At 43.7% G+C, this 19,131-nt stretch overlaps 1 protein-coding gene across 4 annotated transcripts; it reads right to left on the bottom strand.

Moving 5' to 3' along the window:
- Window positions 1-747: 747 nt before the first annotated feature.
- LOC106571443 (dnaJ homolog subfamily C member 5) lies at window positions 748-18,981 on the bottom strand. 4 transcript variants are annotated; one of them, XR_014380623.1, is made up of 7 exons: window positions 18,671-18,980; window positions 11,102-11,244; window positions 10,614-10,827; window positions 9,619-9,775; window positions 7,678-7,895; window positions 1,465-3,930; window positions 748-1,316 (listed from the first exon to the last, which is right to left on the bottom strand). XR_014380623.1 is itself a non-coding variant. In XM_014144553.3 (7 exons), exons 2-5 carry the CDS (start codon window positions 11,233-11,235, stop codon window positions 7,681-7,683), a joined length of 720 nt encoding a protein of 239 aa, XP_014000028.1. In that variant the 5' UTR covers window positions 11,236-11,244; window positions 18,671-18,981; the 3' UTR covers window positions 748-3,930; window positions 4,777-4,816; window positions 7,678-7,680. The 4 variants fall into 4 exon arrangements, 3 of the variants coding, with proteins under 3 accessions (XP_014000028.1, XP_014000024.1, XP_014000030.1); XM_014144553.3 differs by adding an exon at window positions 4,777-4,816 and having other exon boundaries at window positions 748-3,930; window positions 18,671-18,981; XM_014144549.3 differs by having other exon boundaries at window positions 748-3,930.
- Between the last annotated feature and the right edge of the window lie 150 nt (window positions 18,982-19,131).

Genomic DNA, 19,131 nt, shown 5'->3' on the forward strand with positions numbered 1-19,131 from the left:
TGTATCTGTACCATTATTGTGTTTGTGACAGTATGGGCAGCTCAATTGAGGCTACAACCCATAGGAATCCCCACCCAGTTGACTTTGACTACTTTAAAATGGCAGAAGAATGATGGAAGCCCTCAACAGCGCTGCCCCATGCTAAAACAACCTTTTGACCGCTAGAGGCCTCTATCATTCTCTATGCTCTTAACTCATAGGAATCCCCACCCAGTTGACTACTTTAAAATGCTGGCGACCCTCAATGACAATGCTAAAACAGGTTATATCCATAAAGAGTCCTCTATCTATCTCTATGGGTCGAGCTGCTAATAAGCTTAAGGGGACGTTTATAGGACATGGCGGCTTTGTGCAGAGTAAGCCAAGCACACACCATACCGTACCCGTTCGCAGCCAAATCTCCATTCATACTTTACTCCACATCCTGGTTGCATTTATTTTACTGGAGTAGCCTACAGGCAGCCACCCGCTTACAATGTAGCTAGTGTCACTACTGTGGCTAATGGCTACAATTGAGCTATTCCTGATAAAGATAGTTTGGTACTTTTTCCTCATGGCAGCAGATCATATCTTCACCAAAGAGTGGTGATCTTTTGCTGGAGAGAACAGAGAAAGAATAGCGTTCTTCTGTGAACAGATATACTTTGTTTGTTCATGGAGAACTGAGAGCCATTCCTTTGATATCACACAAACTATTCTCAGTGTTGTGAATTCAGAGTACACAATAAATCACATAGAAGACAAACATTGTACAAATCCCCCTTCTTTTAATTGTTTCAATTTCATTATATATAAATACACATTTACAGATAATTTTTGTCCATGAAAGACATCATGGTGAATAATGAATGACATAATGAAAGCATTGACAAAATTACAATCATCAATCATATTATTAGTGGCCAAGTCCCCATAGTCCCGTGTTCTATAGGAGAGTGATGACATGGGGACAGCCCTGTCCCTACACTCAGAGCAGATATACACTTATCGTCTGCCTGCCTGCTACTGTAGACCAGAGCTATGGTGGCCTAGCCAGTTAAGACATAGCCTAGTTCCTCTGTCAACCCGCTGAGACAGCCTAGTTCCTCTGTCAACCCGCTGAGACAGCCTAGTTCCTCTGTCAACCCGCTGAGACAGCCTAGTTCCTCTGTCAACCCGCTGAGACAGCCTAGTTCCTCTGTCAACCCGCTGAGACAGCCTAGTTCTCTGTCAACCCGCTGAGACAGCCTAGTTCTCTGTCAACCCGCTGAGACAGCCTAGCTCCTCTGTCAACCCGCTGAGACAGCCTAGCTCCCCTGTCAACCCGCTGAGACAGCCTAGTTCCTCTGTCAACCCGCTGAGACAGCCTAGTTCCTCTGTCAACCCGCTGAGACAGCCTAGTTCTCTGTCAACCCGCTGAGACAGCCTAGCTCCTCTGTCAACCCGCTGAGACAGCCTAGTTCTCTGTCAACCCGCTGAGACAGCCTAGCTCCTCTGTCAACCAGTTAAGACATAGCCTAGCTCCTCTGTCAACCAGTTAAGACATAGCCTAGCTCCTCTGTCAACCAGCTGCCCCTTGGTAAGGACCATGTTGGCTAGTCTAGGGTTTGCTCTTCCCAACTGTCTGTCAACGTGTTTTATTAAAACAGCTCTTGACATAAAAAAATAAATAAAGGACAATGTACACCATTTAAAATGGGGATGATTCTTAAAACATTTCCCATTCATAGGGATTCTCAAATAATGTTATTTGCATGTGACACATGTGGTTGTGATTATTATTATTTACAGCAGATAAGGATCACCAGAATAAATGTATTCCTCCTCTCTGAGCCCTGGGGCCAGATACTGTACTGTTATGTTATGGTTTGTGAAAACACAACCAACAGTCTGAAATTTCAGGTGGGTTTTAGCTGTTAACTTATCGATATGAAGAGGTGAGAAAAGGTGCAATAATTCCAGTAACAAAATGATGCTGCTGATAGATCATTTCTATGTAAACACTCAGGAGAGAGCTACAAAAGATAAAATGGCTGCTTGACATCATTTGATGACATCATTTTAGTTTAGCTTATCTTCAGGGTTGCTCTTCAGCCAAAACACAAGGTGGTTAACGCCATGTACTAGCCCCTCTTCAGGAAACACAGAATGCCCTTTTCAAATGACAAACCACAACAAAACAACTGGGAGGGGATGAATGACTGACTGACCTCAGCACTACATGAACAAACCATCAACGATGTTGTACAATGCTACACACACACCTGGGACTGACTGACTCTCAATGACAATATGGCATTCATTCACTTCACTGTTTTCACTATTCTGATTACACAACATTGAGAAAGCCCTGACTCTGCACCCCCAGGGTTATAAAGAGAACTGTACTTAAGTACAGATAAACTGCTGGTTGGGTGATCTGGACAGATCCTAACCCTGCTGTGGGACATTGTATCATCTCATCACTGAGACTAGAAGTCGTGCCTCTTCAGCCCATAAAACATGGCAATCAGTCCACCAAAACCCCATGGAAAACAGCCTGGTGTGTTACTTCTTAAAAGGAAGTCAAATCAACATATGAAAAGTCTAAAATATTCAGTGATGGGATATCTCTGTAGGCAGTACAGCGAACAAAGTAGTCATCTAGGATGTGGCATAGCATGGTGTTAGTGGCTGGGTCAAACAGCCCCCTATAGTACATACCCACTCCCCTATGTCTCCATGTTACATCAGACTATGAGGAGAATGCAAAGCAAAACCACCATTGGAGATGGGAAACGTTTGATAAGTCGTTTGGTTGCAGTTAGCTAGCTGTAGTCAGTAGTCAGTTCCACCCAATAGAGAGTGCATTGTGCTGACTGTGGGTTTCAGTAAGCACTTGGCTGGACCCATGTTAGCCAACAGTCCATTAGAAATGATCATTTACCCACTTCACAGGTTTCAAAAGTGCATAGTAGACCCAAATGCATACATACACCTTAATTAAACAATCCTCTCAGGTTGGCTCTAGTGGCATGAGGAGAAACGTCTCTTTGGGAGCTGACTGTTGAACACATGGAGTGAGTGGCATCTAGTTTGGCTTTGGTCTAACTAACATAATTGTGACAGTTAGCAATTAAATTAAGCAATCAACACATTTTTCTTGTTTTATCCACCTGACATTTTCACTGTTTTTGAATGTCTACTGTATCCAGCCCCACTCTTGGGTCTCTTTCAGGTGGCGGGGAGACCCCTGGTTGTGTGGCATACTGTAGGTGCACCTGCAGCTGGCGGTATCGCTGGTAGTGGTGGGGTGGTGGCTGTAGTAAAGGGGTGTGGATACATGGGGTATGTATTTGCCAGTGCTGTACAATAGGGGCATGCAATTAAAACGAAGCACATGCAATCTGTTTGGGAGCCTTTACTTCCTCTGATCCATGCTTTAGTCTCCGGGGAGGTGGAATGTTTGGCTCAGGCCATTTAAAACTCAGACTGAACTTAAAAAGAGACAGTCTCCAATCCCACAGCGTTCTAACAGAGACAAGAGAGAGAAAGGGGGGGATAGATGAGGGAGGATAGAAACGGAGGGATGAAATGAAGTAGGGATAGTGTTCCAATCCTCAGTTTGGTGGATAGATAGACACATATATCACGTCATAAGGAGTCCTGGTCTCTTGGCAGCCTGCCGCTTGTGTCCATTAAGTTACATCTGTACCACAGTATGGGGGGGTTGACTGGCTGGCTGGTTGACTGGCACTAGTGACGGTTGGCCTGGCTGGCTGCTGGGGGCTCCAGTGTGGGGACCTCAGGGGCCTGGCCGTGCCCGCCGTAGGGTAGGGCTCCAGCGGGTAGATGGGGCTGGGAGGGGTCACTGCTGGGGCTTGGAGGTGGGCTGGCTGGCTGCAGGCTGGGAGGTCTCTGGAACCTCGATGGCGATGGAATGTGGCTGGATCACAATAGGGGCACGTGGACCTGCAGGAAGACATAAAAACTGTTATAGACTCACTGGGGAAAATAATAACCCTCAATAGAGAAAAGTTAGCCAAGTGTCCCATTCCATAACAAGTAGGTAAAGGACTAGGCTACATATAGGCTATGTGCTCTATGAATGAATTTAGCTTCTGCATTCTCTATGTTTTGTATGATACTAAAAGGTCAAATTCTGAAGTTAAATGAAGAACTAACAGGCATGTACAGACAGGTAACAATGATCCCAATGCATTTCACACGTCAATGGCAATGACTTTGTAAACATCAGATAACATATCAGGGTTCTGTAGATATAGACTAATGATGACCTGATGCCAATGAGGAAGACAATGCGGAAACATCCCAATAGGAACATCTGTCCAGGTTGAGGTTCATGAACACAATACAAGCCAAAAGCCTGTAACAATAGTAAAAAACACTCTCAAAAAATAAAGCAGCCAGGCTGAGGCTACAAGGGCAAAGTCTGGCTACCAGGTACACACTCTGTAAATCCTGTTGACAGGAAGCTTCCAACTCGCATCTAGCTTTGTTGCAATAAATCCTGTTATCAAAAAAATACAGCCTGTTGTCTTAACTAGAAGCAATTCATATGGGAATGTATTATTAGCAGGAGGCATGACCTAAAGTTGGGCCCTTGTTTAACTGTTCTCAGGTGTAACCTGTCCTGAAATATTGAAAGCTCCATGTTCAGTAGGTGGAAAACGTTTTGAAACAAGGACGTGCTACCTGAGCGTGTCCAGTAAGGATACAGATTTTTGTTTTCCGTCGCAAAACGTTTTACTACGGTGTGCCCTACTGAACATGACCAAGTGTGTACCATGAACCTACCTGCCCTCCCCTGGCGATGCTCATCCACACTGTCACTTTCCTTATAGAGGACATCATCCATATGCAGCATAGAGGGAGAGCACAGAGCACTGCTTAGAAAGCACTTGTACTATTAGTTAGGCTACTACCGCTACTATATCAGATTACAATATAATGATAGTCCTATATTATTACATAGCCAAAGTCTCTTGAAGATTCCAGCTATCACTTTGGTAATGCTAAAGAGAGAATCAGACTAACATGTCAACAGGCATCATGGTGTTGAACAAACAGAGCACCAACAGAGAGGATGGTGCTGAGGAAGTAGGTATGAGGTGAAATGACAAAAACATATGGCCGGATGAGACAGGACAGCAGTGGCTCGTCTTAGGGGTATTGGTCTCCCACTGCACCACACACACACACACACACACCTGTCCCTACTACAGGTGACATTAGATCATGTCCCCACGAACAAACTTTCAAAAGACATCCTAATACTGTGGATATCATGGAATATTCCAGAGTATTGAAGAATTAGTATATTCCAGACAGGATGCATGTTTTGGAACATGTTTGATTTTGCACAGGCTTCATTCCTTTCACTCTGTCATTTAGGTTAGTATTGTGGAGTAACTACAATGTTGTTGATCCACCCTCAGTTCTCCTATCACAGCCATTAACTATTTTAAAATCACCATTGGCCGCATGGTGAAATCCCTGAGCAGTTTCCTTCCTCTCTGGCAACTGAGTTCGGAAATACACCTGTATCTTTGTAGTGACTGGGTGTATTGATACACCATCCAAAGCATAACTGATAACTTCACTATGCTCAAAGGGATATTCAGTGTCTGCTTTTTTATTTTTTCCCCCATCTCCCAATAGGTGCCCTTCTTTGCGAGGCATTGGAAACCCTCCCTGATCTTTGTGTTTGAAACTGTGCTTGAAATGTACTTCTCGAATGGGGACCTTACAGATAATTATATGTGTGTGGTACAGAGATGGGGTAGTCATAAAATTATGTTAACCACTACCATTGCACACAGAGTGAGTCCATGCAACTTATTATGTGACTTGTTAAGCACATTTTAACTCCTGTACTTATTTAGGCTTGCATTAAAAGGGGTTGAATACTGATTTACTCAACACATTTCAGTTTTTCATTATTTTGTAAAAAACTCAATTCCACTGACATTATGGGGTATTGTGTCTAGATCAGTCTCAAATTAATTGATTTTAAATTCAGGCTGTAAACACAAGAAATGTGGAAAAAGTCAAGGGGTATAAATACTTTCTAAAGGTAATGTACCTCTACAAAAGGCCCCAGGGGGATCAAAGCGTTGTGTTAGCATATTTACATTTACATTTAAGTCATTTAGCAGACGCTCTTATCCAGAGCGACTTACAAATTACGAAAAACAGACTGTGCTTTTAACACATATCCACAGGCTAGGTTTTCAACTAACCAGCCTGACATTATATTGATGTTTTTAATATGAATAGACGACTACTGTTTATTGAAGGCATCTAATGTCTTGTGGGTTGAGTGAGTACTTGGCTGCTGTGGGGCCCTGTTTTGTCTTGTGAAGTTCACTTGTTACATCCTATTAAAATGCCTAAAGCCGGTAGTACACTACACAATTCGGGCACCGATTTAGCTGTTCCAGATACGTTTTTGAGATTGGAGACAAAATCCTCATTGTTGCCTACTCAGCGCACGCGGCTGTCACCGACGCTCGTTTAATGTGAGCGGGTCAGAGACGCCATCTGAGGGCTACCGATCTCGTCTTGGAGCAGCCCCAGACATCTCAATATTTTCAAACATGTTGGATTTTATTGGCACAAAATCTGCAATACTTTTGTAGTGTGAAATGTGCAACGACAAGTTTTGAGACCGGTGATCAACAAAAGCCAATGAGTGCTCGCCAAAGAAAACAGTGAGATGATGACATTTTTTTCGCGTCACCCAGAAGTTGTGAACTCTTTCGAGCAGGAGCCATGACTACTAGGATGAGTTTGTACTTGCCTTAAACCAAAGCGTCAACTCGTTCCAGCTCTGAAGTTCACAAGCAATAGAAATTTCAACTCTGTTTGTCATGCGTCAATGTCTGACAGAAAACGTTTATGAGACTGCTTTGAGCCACAGCTCGTTCTAGCTACGTTAACAATCTAATCACATCATTGTTTTTGCGAGACTACGTGGTGGTATGGAGAATCCTCACGACCAAGTGAAGACTCTTGTAGCGTGTGACCCCCTTTTCTGTACCAGGTGGTTTATTGTGCGCACCACCATGTTGGCAAGACAAGAAACTACAGGAAAGACATTCGTTTAACATGAGAGGCTCAGCGATGTTTGGATTTTGAATGTCGTAGTGTACACCCAGCATAAGCGTCTCTGTGGTCTTACTGGTAAAGTAATGGGATACTGGGCATAGATTAGGCTATAGCTTAATGACCATAAACCATGCCTAATTAACAAAGAGATTACATCCACTTTATCACCAAGGCAGCAAAGAGTTACTACAGATACATTCACGATGGACCAAACACTGACAAAATACTTAGCGATCAAGTTAACTGAAATGATTGTTATTGAGTTGCTCCATCCGTGGCAAAATTAGGTCCACTACATTATATACACACAAGGCAAGCTCATACATGCAGCCATGCTCAAAACATTCTGAAGCAACAGCCATGACATCATGCAACTCAACACTGACAGGCAAACAGATTGGATGGTTAGTGAGTCAGTTGAACAAACAGCTGAACATAGTACAAAGGCACCATGTGTCACTATGAGCAAACACAGTCTGGTGAAACGGGTTGCTTTGAGGCGTGGCAACGTGCACAGGAAGCGGGACGGATGGACACGATGCAGTTGGGTTGAGTACAGCAAGTACATCAGGGAGACGGGGGGCTTACGAGTCATTTAGACTCCGGCAACGTTTCGCCTGGGTTCTCAGCAGCCATCGGCCTGGTCGGGTTGTCAACCACTGCAGGGCCTAGGCTGATGGCAGGGTCTAGGCAGTTGGCAGGGTCTAGGCAGCTGGCAGGGCCTAGGCTGGTGCTCTCAGCCACAGGACTCGATACAGCTATAGGTACGGCTACAGGTATGGGCTGCACAATGATTACCGTGTCACCTGGTGGATCAAAACACAAACGTACAGAAACACCTCTGTCAGAATGATATAAACCAGGCCTGCTCATTGGGCCAGAGTATACTGATATGTTATCCCCACATCGATACTGCCCTGGGGCTGTTAGCGTGTCATGTTTGGTTTCCTTTTCAGTTACTGTAAATGAAGCGCAGTTCCTGTTTTTGTGTGATACGGTGAGGAGATTATTCATATCATCTAGGTATTCGCCTGAACATGTTGTGAATATCTCTGAAACCAATAGCAAAACAAATTGCATTGTCATTTTGCTTATAACGCCTTATACTGAAAGTCCAAATGGTGTGACAGTCATTTGGGCTAAGGGTCGTGGCTATGGGGTCACCATGGTCACGGATCACTCCTCAGAACAAAAAAACAAGGCAATTAGGAGTGTAGTCCTTGGAACTGTTTTCTATTGGGTGATCTGCTGTGTAAAGAGGCAACATGAGTGAAGGAGCTGAGAGTCCTGTCCTCAGACCAACCAGTTAAGACACGACACATGACGCTGAGGCAGAGAGCATCCTCTGAGATCTGACAGGATTACATGCATCTTTCTCATCTCGCCCTGTCCCAGCCCCGGTCCCAGCCCCGGTCCCTGTCCCGGTCTCTGTCCCGGTCCCAGCCCCGGTCCCTGTCCCGGTCCCAGCCCCGGTCCCTGTCCCGGTCCCAGCCCCGGTCCCTGTCCCGGCCCCTGTCCCGGCCCCTGTCCCGGTCCCAGCCCCGGTCCCAGTCCCTGTTCTGGGGACCACTGATGGGAGAGGGTAAAACAAAGAGCTTCTTGTTGGGCTTGAAATGTTGGAAGAAAAGAAACACTTGACATCTCTACCTGTTAATGTTGACATGTTATTGCTCACTGTTCTGACACTACATCCATCGCTTTTACACATCCAAAAATACCAAACAACAACATTATATTACCCATTCTGGTAAAGGAGCATTGTGATACAAGGCACATTTCTGCACTAGCAGACAAATTATCATCATCTAATTTACTCAGACTGAGGAGAGTGATGATTATAATTTCAACATGGTAGAAAAAATATTTAAATAAACGTCAGAGGGCTCTCACTTGGATAATCTCCTCCTCTATGATATGAACTAGCTGTCTCTCATTCAGAGTATGAGTAAGCTATAAATACCTGCACATCAAGGTAATCTAAGGGCTAGCCTGCAGCCTCTACCTCCTGGGCAGGACCAGGTGCTGTAGACCCAGAGTCCTGCCTAGCTGGACTAAACACCGGTGCCCCCCCTCCTCTATTCCCTAATCCCTTCCTCCCATCCCTGTTTGGCTGCTCTGGCCCCATCTGTGCTCTGCTGTTTCCCTGCCCCTCCTCCCTCTTCTTTCCTCCTCTGAAAGGAAGTGACAGCGTTAAGTCAGGCTGAAAAACCCACATCTGCGAGGCGGCCTGTCGCTGAGGTAGTGTGTAGTGGCGCCAGGACCCAGGAGAAGGGCCAACACAGAAGGATTGGGGGGCACACTGTATTTATCCTGTTACCCTCCTCATGAGCTCTATCCCACCTATAGTAGTCTATACTATACAATAGAAAAATGGATATGTGCACTAGCATACTTAGTTTATTACCCAATGCCAAACTGTCCCCAGCCTACTTACTAGCGCCCCAAACATCCTAACACATACTACCTGCCACCAACCCAAAATACCCCCCCATTTAAAAACTCCCCCGTCCCCTCCCAGCGTGGTCTCACCTCTGTCCGTCTCAGCTTTGATCTGGGCCTCCAGGTCCTCTGGGTCCACGTACTGGTAGTGATCATCCTCCTCCGGCGGCTTGCACTTCCCGCAGCAGAAACAGCAGCAGCAACAGCAGCAGCAGCAGGAGAAGACAGTGCAGCACACGGCCATGGTCTGCAGCACAAGGGCATAACACAAACACACAGCATTATCAGTACGGAGCTTCTCCCGATCACATATACCCAGTCGGGACAGTCACCCGCTGTCTTCCTGCTTGCAGGAGAACTTATGTCTAGCCTCAGATCTACAGGGTGATCAAGTGAGAGAAGCTAGGGGATATTAGCAGCAGAGACAGTGTAATACATGTGGATGCTCTCAATAATCCTATTGTACCAAGCATTTCTAGGGTATAAATAAGTGGAGCGGTTTTGTTTCTCCCTGAAATGTTCCTTTCTTTTGTAGTTTTCTTTGTAGATGAAAGCAGAGTGAGGTTTGTGAGACAGTCAGTGGATCTTCATCACTGCATCTAGACCTCTGTACTTACTCTACTCAGCATCAAAGGCCACACATCTCAGAGTGACTGAGCACAACTACACAGAACACAATTCTAAATAAAGACTGCTTTGCACCTGGAGCCATCTGTCTGATGGAAACAGAAAAACACAGTACACTGACAGGTTGAGAGGGAGGTAACTATGAAACTTGTCAAAGCAATTATACACAAATACTTATATACTGTCAATGTACTCCCAACAGGGATTACAGTAGGGTGTCTAATGCATGGAGAAGACAGTACTAAACAGTGAATTCTATCCATAACATTGTCTAATAAAATCCCAGCAGCTCTTAGTGTGATGAGTGTTTGAGTGGCTGTGAAAGAAGTCCAGTCAGTATGTCATCACTGAGACAGTCAGCTGGGAGAGTGGGGCTACTCACCCCCACTGTCGGAGGCTACAGCACTACTGACTACACCCCGGATAACCTAATATATTACCCTGTTAGACTCTCTCACCTTAAACCACCACTTGGACATGAGGAAGTAGTATTTGACGCTCTCCTCTCCAAACTGCTCGGACACATAGAGGCCCATGGAGCCGTACTCGTCGTAGATCCTCCTCTTGCCGTCATCGTTCAGGATGGAGTTGGCGTTGTTGATCTCTTTAAACTTATCTGCAGCCTCCGGGTTGTCTGGGTTCTTGTCTGGGTGGTACTTCAACGCTAGTTTCCTGTAAATAGATGGATGAATTAACAAATGGATGGATGGATGAATAAATTAATCTCAGTCCACACCACCACATACACATTTGAAGAAACTCTAAATCCTATAAAGAGCTTTTACCTCATTAAAAGTAATTGTTCTGTGTCTGACGACAGATCCAAAATGGACCAACTCCTGAATAAAGCTGATCATTAACTTGCTCCGGGGAAATAGAGAAACAGGCTTACAGGTTGAGAAACAGGCTATGTAGCTATAACGACCAGAGACAGGCTGAGTGTTACCTGTAGGCTCTCTTGACGTCCTCAGCGGAAGCTCCTTTCTCCAGGCCTAGCACCTTGTACAAGCTCTCCCCTGTGGTGGACATCTTCCTCTGGGGGCCAGGCCGGTTTGGCTCAGTTGCGCCTGTCGTGGCCATGGCTGAAGTCTGCCAAGATACACAGTCACACAGGAGGTTAGCACTAAGACACACACCACACACACACACACCCTAGGGAACTGGAACACCTAGTACACATTTTTACATTTTAGTCATTTAGCAGACGCTCTTATCCAGAGCGACTTACAGTAGTGAATGCATACACTTCATGCATTTATTAGTTATTTAAAAAAAAAAATTGTACTGGCCCCCCGTGGGAATCAAACCCACAACCCTAGCGTTGCACACACCATGCTGGCGTTGCAAACACCATGCTCTACCAACTGAAACTGAGCCACAGGGAAGACACCCTAGGGAACTGGAACAGCTCTGCCTAGAATATCCCATCTCATAAACCCAATGTCAATACAAGGATACTGTATGAACCAGCAAAACACAAGGATATAGCATTCAGCACTGGCTGGGTTTATGTTTTAACAATGTCTGCACACATATGTAAGAACTGGGCCTATACACAACCCTTACAGATCATTTTAAACCACAATAAACTTAGCGTAGCGCAGATGAATTTGGGATTAAACTCCAAGACGGAGTGTAGTGAAGTGCGTTAAATGTGTTAAACATGAATAATGCATCACAACTGTGGAGCCTCCATCTGAAATCCCTGTGATTAAAACAAAGCAGAAGGCCAGCAGTGAGACTCCAACGCTCCACACAGCCACACATTCTGCTGAACAGGACAATAGCCCTGCTGTGGCACACACACACACACACCCACACACACACACACACACACACACACACACGCACACACGCACACACGCACACTGTGACTACTGGTGACTAGTAATGCCCTGGGCAGGCTTGAGCTAAAGGCGATTACATTTTGCTGATCACGCACCGATTACTCACACAAGTCAACATGGGGCAATCCTAGACTGGCCCTGGCCCGGCGAGACGGCCCTGAACAGCCAGCACCGCACAGAGACAGGCTTAGGAGGCTTGGCTGGGGAGGAACCTGTAGTCTACAAGTTGTTGCAAGGGGGAACAGTAAATGGTGGCAAAAGGCTACAAGCAGTAGCAGACTAGCAGTAAACTACAATACCTGCCCATTTCCTGTTGATTCCCTTCAGGCTGGTGTTGTCCCAACACTGAAAAGGTGGTCTCTGTAATTACCTTTGTCTTACATTGGAACTGGTCAGTCTCCAAGTCAAGGATTTCTATCTGCTCAACAACCACCAAACTTTACTCACACACTTCCAAAGCTTGTTTTCCACCATGAATTACCTCTGCTATCCGGCCTGTCTGTCAGCCATTCACTAAAGCCCCAGTTCCAATGTTCCACTGGCTCAGGCCCAGCCTCAATTCTAATCAGTTAAAAGAAAATAACTTGTGAATAGTCTGTAGAGAAAAGGGACTTCACAATTACAGGGCTAAATGGGGTAAAGAGAGACAGCACAACAAGGCATCCAGCATTTTAGATAGGACCTACCTAGGCCTAAGCTGATTGTTTCCTGTGCATTGCAGTAAGATAAATAACTTTCTGAAGTGGCATACTGTTATTTCCTTTGTTTCATTACACAATGCCAGAGCATGGGGCATTCATTATCAGACCCATTATCTCTGCCTTGTCAGTGACGATTGATTTGTTGACCAAGCTTGTACTCTGATCACTTCACCTTCTTGCCGACAGTGTTTTCTCATCAATGCACAGTGTCTTAGAGCTGTGCCAAGCCTCTCCCATGGGCCCAGAAACCTGTGAGGGGCCCAGCCCAGGGACACTGAGTAAGCACAGTGGGGTGAGAGAGAGGGGGAAAAAATACATTAGTATCTCTTAGGGCAGGGGTTCCCAAACTTTTTCCACTCGGGCCACACTTCCAGCATTGGGGAACACCCCCCCCTCCCGCGAGCGCGCCATGTCTATTTCTATTGGTACAAACACTATTCATGACACAAAATGTTCACACCACTCTTGTTGGTGGAGAGAGTTTCACAGGTTTAAAGCTCATTTCCTGCAATTCCACATATTTTGTCATGGGGTGCAATGAAAATGTTGCAGTTTAAAGCAAATTTTCTTGCAATTCTATACATTTTGCCATGTCTAATGTGTATACATGTGATATTAGAGTGACAAAATATACAACAATATCTATGGGCTAAAAAAACTAAAAAAAAATGGGCAAGTTGATGTGGACATTTCTGACAAGTTATAAATAGCTCTCTAAGGTATACAATGACTGACATGACAAGAGGAACTGATGATGCACTACCCAATTTAGAAATTGCACCTTGTGCCTTCTACTACTGCGACTTTCAAGAGTAAGTTTAAAGCCAGACTGAGATCCTTTAAAAAATAAAAATAATAATAAGGGCCCCACAGTTTGGTAACCACTGTCCTAGGGGAGAAAAATTGAAGGCACCTTTTCAATAACACACAGATCCCTTGATTCCTGGAAGAGATGTGACATGATGTGTGTTTGCTATGATTATGCTTCAGTTATGGTCATTACACTGTTTCTGGGTTATAAAATGTAGGCCAGCAAGTAAGGCCAAGTGGTTTTTCCCTGTGTGCTCCACACTGGCACACGTCAAACGTTGTGACACAGAGTAAAATGTGTGCATCCAGGTAGGTTTGGGCGGTATCGAGATATCCATATGGTCTTCTTTCGTACCGGGATTTACGGTATTACCGGCATAGCACACAAGGGGGCACTAAAGACGCATAAAAAGCCCATTGGGCCTCTATTACCAGAATGCTAACAGAATTTGCAAAAACGAATAGTGAAATCAGACACTGTTAGCTAAATGCTAACGAGCAAAAAAAGAGAAAAAACGAATTGCAAATACAAGCAAATCAAGCTCAAAGTTATACAAGCAGCGCTAGTAACTGGAATAGAAGGAAGAGCAGCATGTGTACACGGAGCAGATAGGAGGAGAAAGAAAAAAACCACTAGTAGGAAGCACAGGGAAAAATAGCAGCTGTACAGATAACTCATCAAGAGCTCTTTGACTTCGGGCAGAAAGCCATTATATGATGGCAAACATTTACTAGTGAATTGCATACGAGTGTAACTTCATCACCTTGTGCGCCGCAAAACAGAGACTCGTCAATAGATCTAGAATGCTATGGACTCACCAGCTCGCTTTCTCCTGTTGTGCTGTTTACAAACACGTGACTGGCTCAACTGTTCTGGAGAACTATGGTAAGCTTCATAATTTAAAATAATGTGACAGGTGAAATAAAGAACGCAATCTGCTAAGGTATTGCACAAGTTGACTGCAGGTAATAACTTAAAAGTAGCTACAAATATTTAAATTAAGTGAAAACTATTTCTTTGAAGTTCTTGACAGTATTGAAAAACCATCCTGTGGCTTTTTCAAATACAACGGTATACGTCGAGAGGCTCCTGTGGGTTAGCGAGAGTAGACATGGCCCAGTGCCTGTCAAAGCCACCACTTGACACTCCGGAAAAGACGGCAGCCCGGGAGCACTTCTAGCTTGGGTGTGAAACGGTCTGTACACAGGCTCTGACAAGCTTTACCTAGTCGGCTAGTCCCTGGCTTGGCTACACCATCTCTTCTCTTACCTAGCTGAGACTGAGCCAAGGGAACCCCTGGCTAAGATGATACACAGGCAAGGCCGGGTGCATGAGTTGGTCTTCATACTCAACATGTCATCAGGGTTCATGACCCCTGACAGGTCACTCCTGATGTGGAACTTTCTCACACTAATATGCAAAAATCCCATAGGCATAACTGATATGCCTAAATAAGGACAAAGACTGGATTAATGGAAGAAGAGTTCTTTATCTAGGCCTAAGTAACTATTTAATTGGCCCTACTTGCTAAATATATCAACAAGTCAGAGATGGAAAGATCAAACAAATTTGAAGAACAGCCACTGTGATCATGTGACAGCCAAATTACCTTAATGTGAAAGAGAGAACACAGAGAGGCAGCAGCACTCAAGCAGCCTACTGTCAGTGCTAGGCTTAATCAAGGGTATTTTGCATTCTTTTGCCATCCTCTTGTTTCTCACAGAAGGCAATTTTTTTGTTGCCTTTTCAAGTGATTCAAGAGCCGGATGTTGTTCTTACAGAACTTTCATAAACATCCCAGGGATGAGGGCTGCTTCAGGACATTTAAAGACAACTACTTCCGTACCTTGTCAATGGAAAATGATCATATCTGATTTTATTTGCCACCATAAACTTTAACAGCAGCAACCTCTGATTTAAGGTTGAAACCTGAGATATATAAAATAAAATACAAGTCTCTAGGCCTAAAACATTGCTACAATGTTAAACATGCTTCAGTGGGGGGTAAGGACAACTCAATGACCAAGACAAGTAGTAGGACAGACTGGCAATTCAACATCTAACCTGCACCTCTTGCTCATAACCAGAGTATAAACTAGGCCTAACCGACCCAAAAACAGGGCTTGACTAACTTTTTTTGCCACCTGTCCTTTGGACTTGTAAAACATATATATTTTTCACTTGTCCAAAAAATGTTATATCATTGTATGATGCAATGAACCACTTATTTTACTATAGCAAAAAATACAAAAATGCAGGCTACACTCTTCCTATTGGCTTTTTTGCATATTCAAACCGGTATTAAAATACAACACTGCCTCTTTAAGGCTCTCCTGGAGGATGGTTGGCCACCCTAAAAACATTACAACTAAATACTTTGATGTTTGTATGTCTACCATTCAAAACAGACTCTGTGACGACAGATCCAAAATTCATACAACCAACCGCACATAAACACAATCAAAAAAGCAATGAGGCTGATGCAACAGATCAGAAGTATATCATAAAATGTTAATTTAGTTGTATTTCTTCATATTATATGTTTAACAATGCGCACACGGTTCTAGGCTATTATCGAACGTCCCAAATTCTATTAGGGGAAACATCACTCAAAAGCGCACAGCAATCGCGAGCGGTTTAACGTGATAGAGTTGCCCAAAGGCCGGCAGATGGCGATGTTGAGTTAATCTTACCGTCCAAACGCATTGTATGCAGCTGGCAATGACAATACACTCATATCCCCGGTGGAACGGTTCATACCTAAAACATTCTCCATTCCGGCACCAATGCTTCGATTTCCTCAAATGTATTCAATGCGTGAAGGCGTGAAAAAAACTGGGAAAATATGCATACTTTCCTTATGAAACAATCAGGTTGCAGCAGTCGGTTGTTTACTCCTCGCTGAATGCGGGGCGCAATATCAGGAAGTAGCATTCCTAGGCATTAGACACTTGCATGGTGGTAAAAAATGGTGTTTCAAAAGAAAATATGCATATTTTTCCTGTTTTTTCCCCCGCGTTCTCGCCATTAAATGAAGTTGAGGAAATCGAAACCTTTGCAGCCTGAAATGAGAATGTTTTAGGTACAAACCAGTCCACGGGGGATACAAGTGTATTGACGGTTGCACACAGTACAATGCGTTTGGACGGTCAAATTAACTCTCAATATCGCCATCTGACGACCTTTGGGCAAATCTAAAGATGCATCAACTAGCATGAGTTACTGATAGACTAGGATTATGTATTTGGCTGCTGGACAATAAAATAACGTTGATTTAAAAACCAACAGAACATGAGAAATATGCTGGTTTCAATGGCATATTAAGTGTTTACAAAATAATTCCCTTAACATTTCTATGGACGTATTTGGCTAGGCTAATTTGAAACAAGGTAAGACATGCTTTAGAAAATAAACAAAGTATAGGTTTTAAACAATTAGGTTTATGGTTAAATAGTTTTAAAATGCTGACCGCCTCTGCTCAAATTCAAAGTGGGTGATGTGCGGTGCGTTTACTGGCATTTCGCCTCTATATGTCATTAAAAGTCGGCTACATTTTCTGGCGCTTCATGTCAGCATTGGTTTGGACATGAGGCTGTAGCCAATATGCATAGGCTATCACCTTCATCAGAATTTCCCAAACTCGGTTCTGCCCCCCCCCCCCCCCCCTTTTATTTATTTATGTACATGAAAAATAGATTAATATTATTCCAATGTTACCCTCTGATCGGTGTAATTGTTTGATATTGTAATGTGATTTTTTTTACTTGTCCATTTGAACAATGTTAATCTATATTCTTGTCGGATGGACAAGAGGACCAGCTTTAATGTCGATCCCTGTGGGGATTTGTGTAATTGCTGGCTGCTACAAATACTTGATGCAAAACTATTGACATAATCCATGACTAATCTGTAAAATACCACACCAGGATTTTGCTATGACACCTCACATTTGACCTCACAACAGCTGGGCCAAAAGGGATTTGGAAGACTGACATCATGGCGGTAAAATATCTACATTAATCATCACAAACCTATACTAGTTATGTTGACAAAACGCAAAACAAGAACCGTTTGAGCCATCTATTCTGTGACAGGAGATTGAAGAAACACACAGCATCTACGTGTTGCTATGACACACATGGCAGTGAGGGCTGGCAAGGGTGTGATCAAAATAAGAGACAAAACATTATGCAATAGCTAACTCACACGAGATGAAACCGATAGCTGTAGCTATAGATTTGCGATTGCCATAGAATAATCCATGCAATCATAATTGTTTCTTTCTGATATTGTAAGGAACGTAGGGTTTTTAATAGTCTGCTGGGTGTCTTGTAACCACTGCTGTGTCCTTGTCTTTATAACGTTATATTGTCCATTCCATAATCCCTTGCTAATCTCCACATGGATAATTACTTTCCATTTTTACATCGTCTTTTCCCCATACAAGAATAATCTAACATTGGCTATCTAGCTACATCTGCAGTGCTAGGTAGCAAGCTACAGTAACGTTAACTAGTAACGACATTGCAATTATTTTTGCACATAGCTATGTGGCGTTTGCTCGAGATATGCAGATGTGAATTAGCTCGCTAGTTAGCTAAATTAACCCAGGCACTGGCCAAAATGTTTTACTAACTAAACTAGCTGTCAATGTTGTCAATAACATTTTTGGGAGCGGCAATTGTACCGTTAGCTGGCTATTAGCCAACTATCTAAAAATATGAACGCTTATTGGAAGGTTATTGGTTAGTAATGAGAAGCTGGTGTTTATCAACTGATATTTCAAAATGTGTTTCAACTGCAAAAGTCGACGTGCTGCTCAGCTGACTGTCACGAACGCTAATTTAGCCAACTAGCTACGCTGATGTCAGAATTAGTTCCCATGAATATTCACTCTAATAATGTTCCCTGAAACAAGCGTGCGTCCAAACAATGTATTTAACCAACCCAATACAATATCAATCTGCAACCGCATGCCAGAGTAGGTCGTTGCGTTAGGCTGTAACGTTACACAATGTCCATGGGTTTCTGGACTGTCCTCGCCACCAGACCCCACACTTGTTCGCTGGCTCAGTAGCTAGCCAAAACCGACTAGTGTAGCTTGAAAAAAAATCTACTCCCGTGGCTCAGGTCAGGGCGACTTTACGACGTCTTACCTTGTGCAAATTGGAAGAGGTATATTTCGCTGTGGCATAGAGGCATCCACTTTGTATGTCAAGATTGCCAGACAATGTGTCAATGTATCCGTCCCTCCTAAAAATGCTAGCTACTATCGTTTCAGTACCATTAGCCACAGTAGACAAGGGACGTCTGATTGGTTGAAGCCCTCGTCTCAGAAGCAATGAACAGCGTCATATCCTTACAAATGTGGCGCTTGTGAAATTCAAGTTTTTTTTTTTAAGTATAGTTTTTTTTCTAACTACTGTAATTCTGTGTTCTATGAAAACTAAAATTGTAACCAACGATGATTGAGCCAAGTTTGTTGTTCGGTCTCATGTTGGACCACCACTATTGTGCTGCCATCTAGTGTTCGAAGACAACTGGGTAGAAGCCCTAGGTAGAATCACATTCACATGAGAATAGCTTCATTTTCAGAGGTTAATGTAATAAAATCATG

Source organism: Salmo salar, chromosome 15 (assembly GCF_965601325.2).
Source record: "Salmo salar chromosome 15, fSalSal1, whole genome shotgun sequence".
Classification (NCBI taxonomy): domain Eukaryota; kingdom Metazoa; phylum Chordata; class Actinopteri; order Salmoniformes; family Salmonidae; genus Salmo; species Salmo salar.

Coding starts and splice junctions, on each gene's coding strand:
- LOC106571443 (XM_014144553.3), bottom strand. CDS start 11,235: ATGGCCACGACAGGCGCAACTGAGCCAAACCGGCCTGGCCCCCAGAGG. Junction 9,776..10,613: donor TGTCCAAGTGGTGGTTTAAG/GTGAGAGAGTCT, acceptor CTTGTGCTGCAG/ACCATGGCCGTGTGCTGCAC. Junction 7,896..9,618: donor CAAAGCTGAGACGGACAGAG/GTGAGACCACGC, acceptor TTGATCCACCAG/GTGACACGGTAATCATTGTG.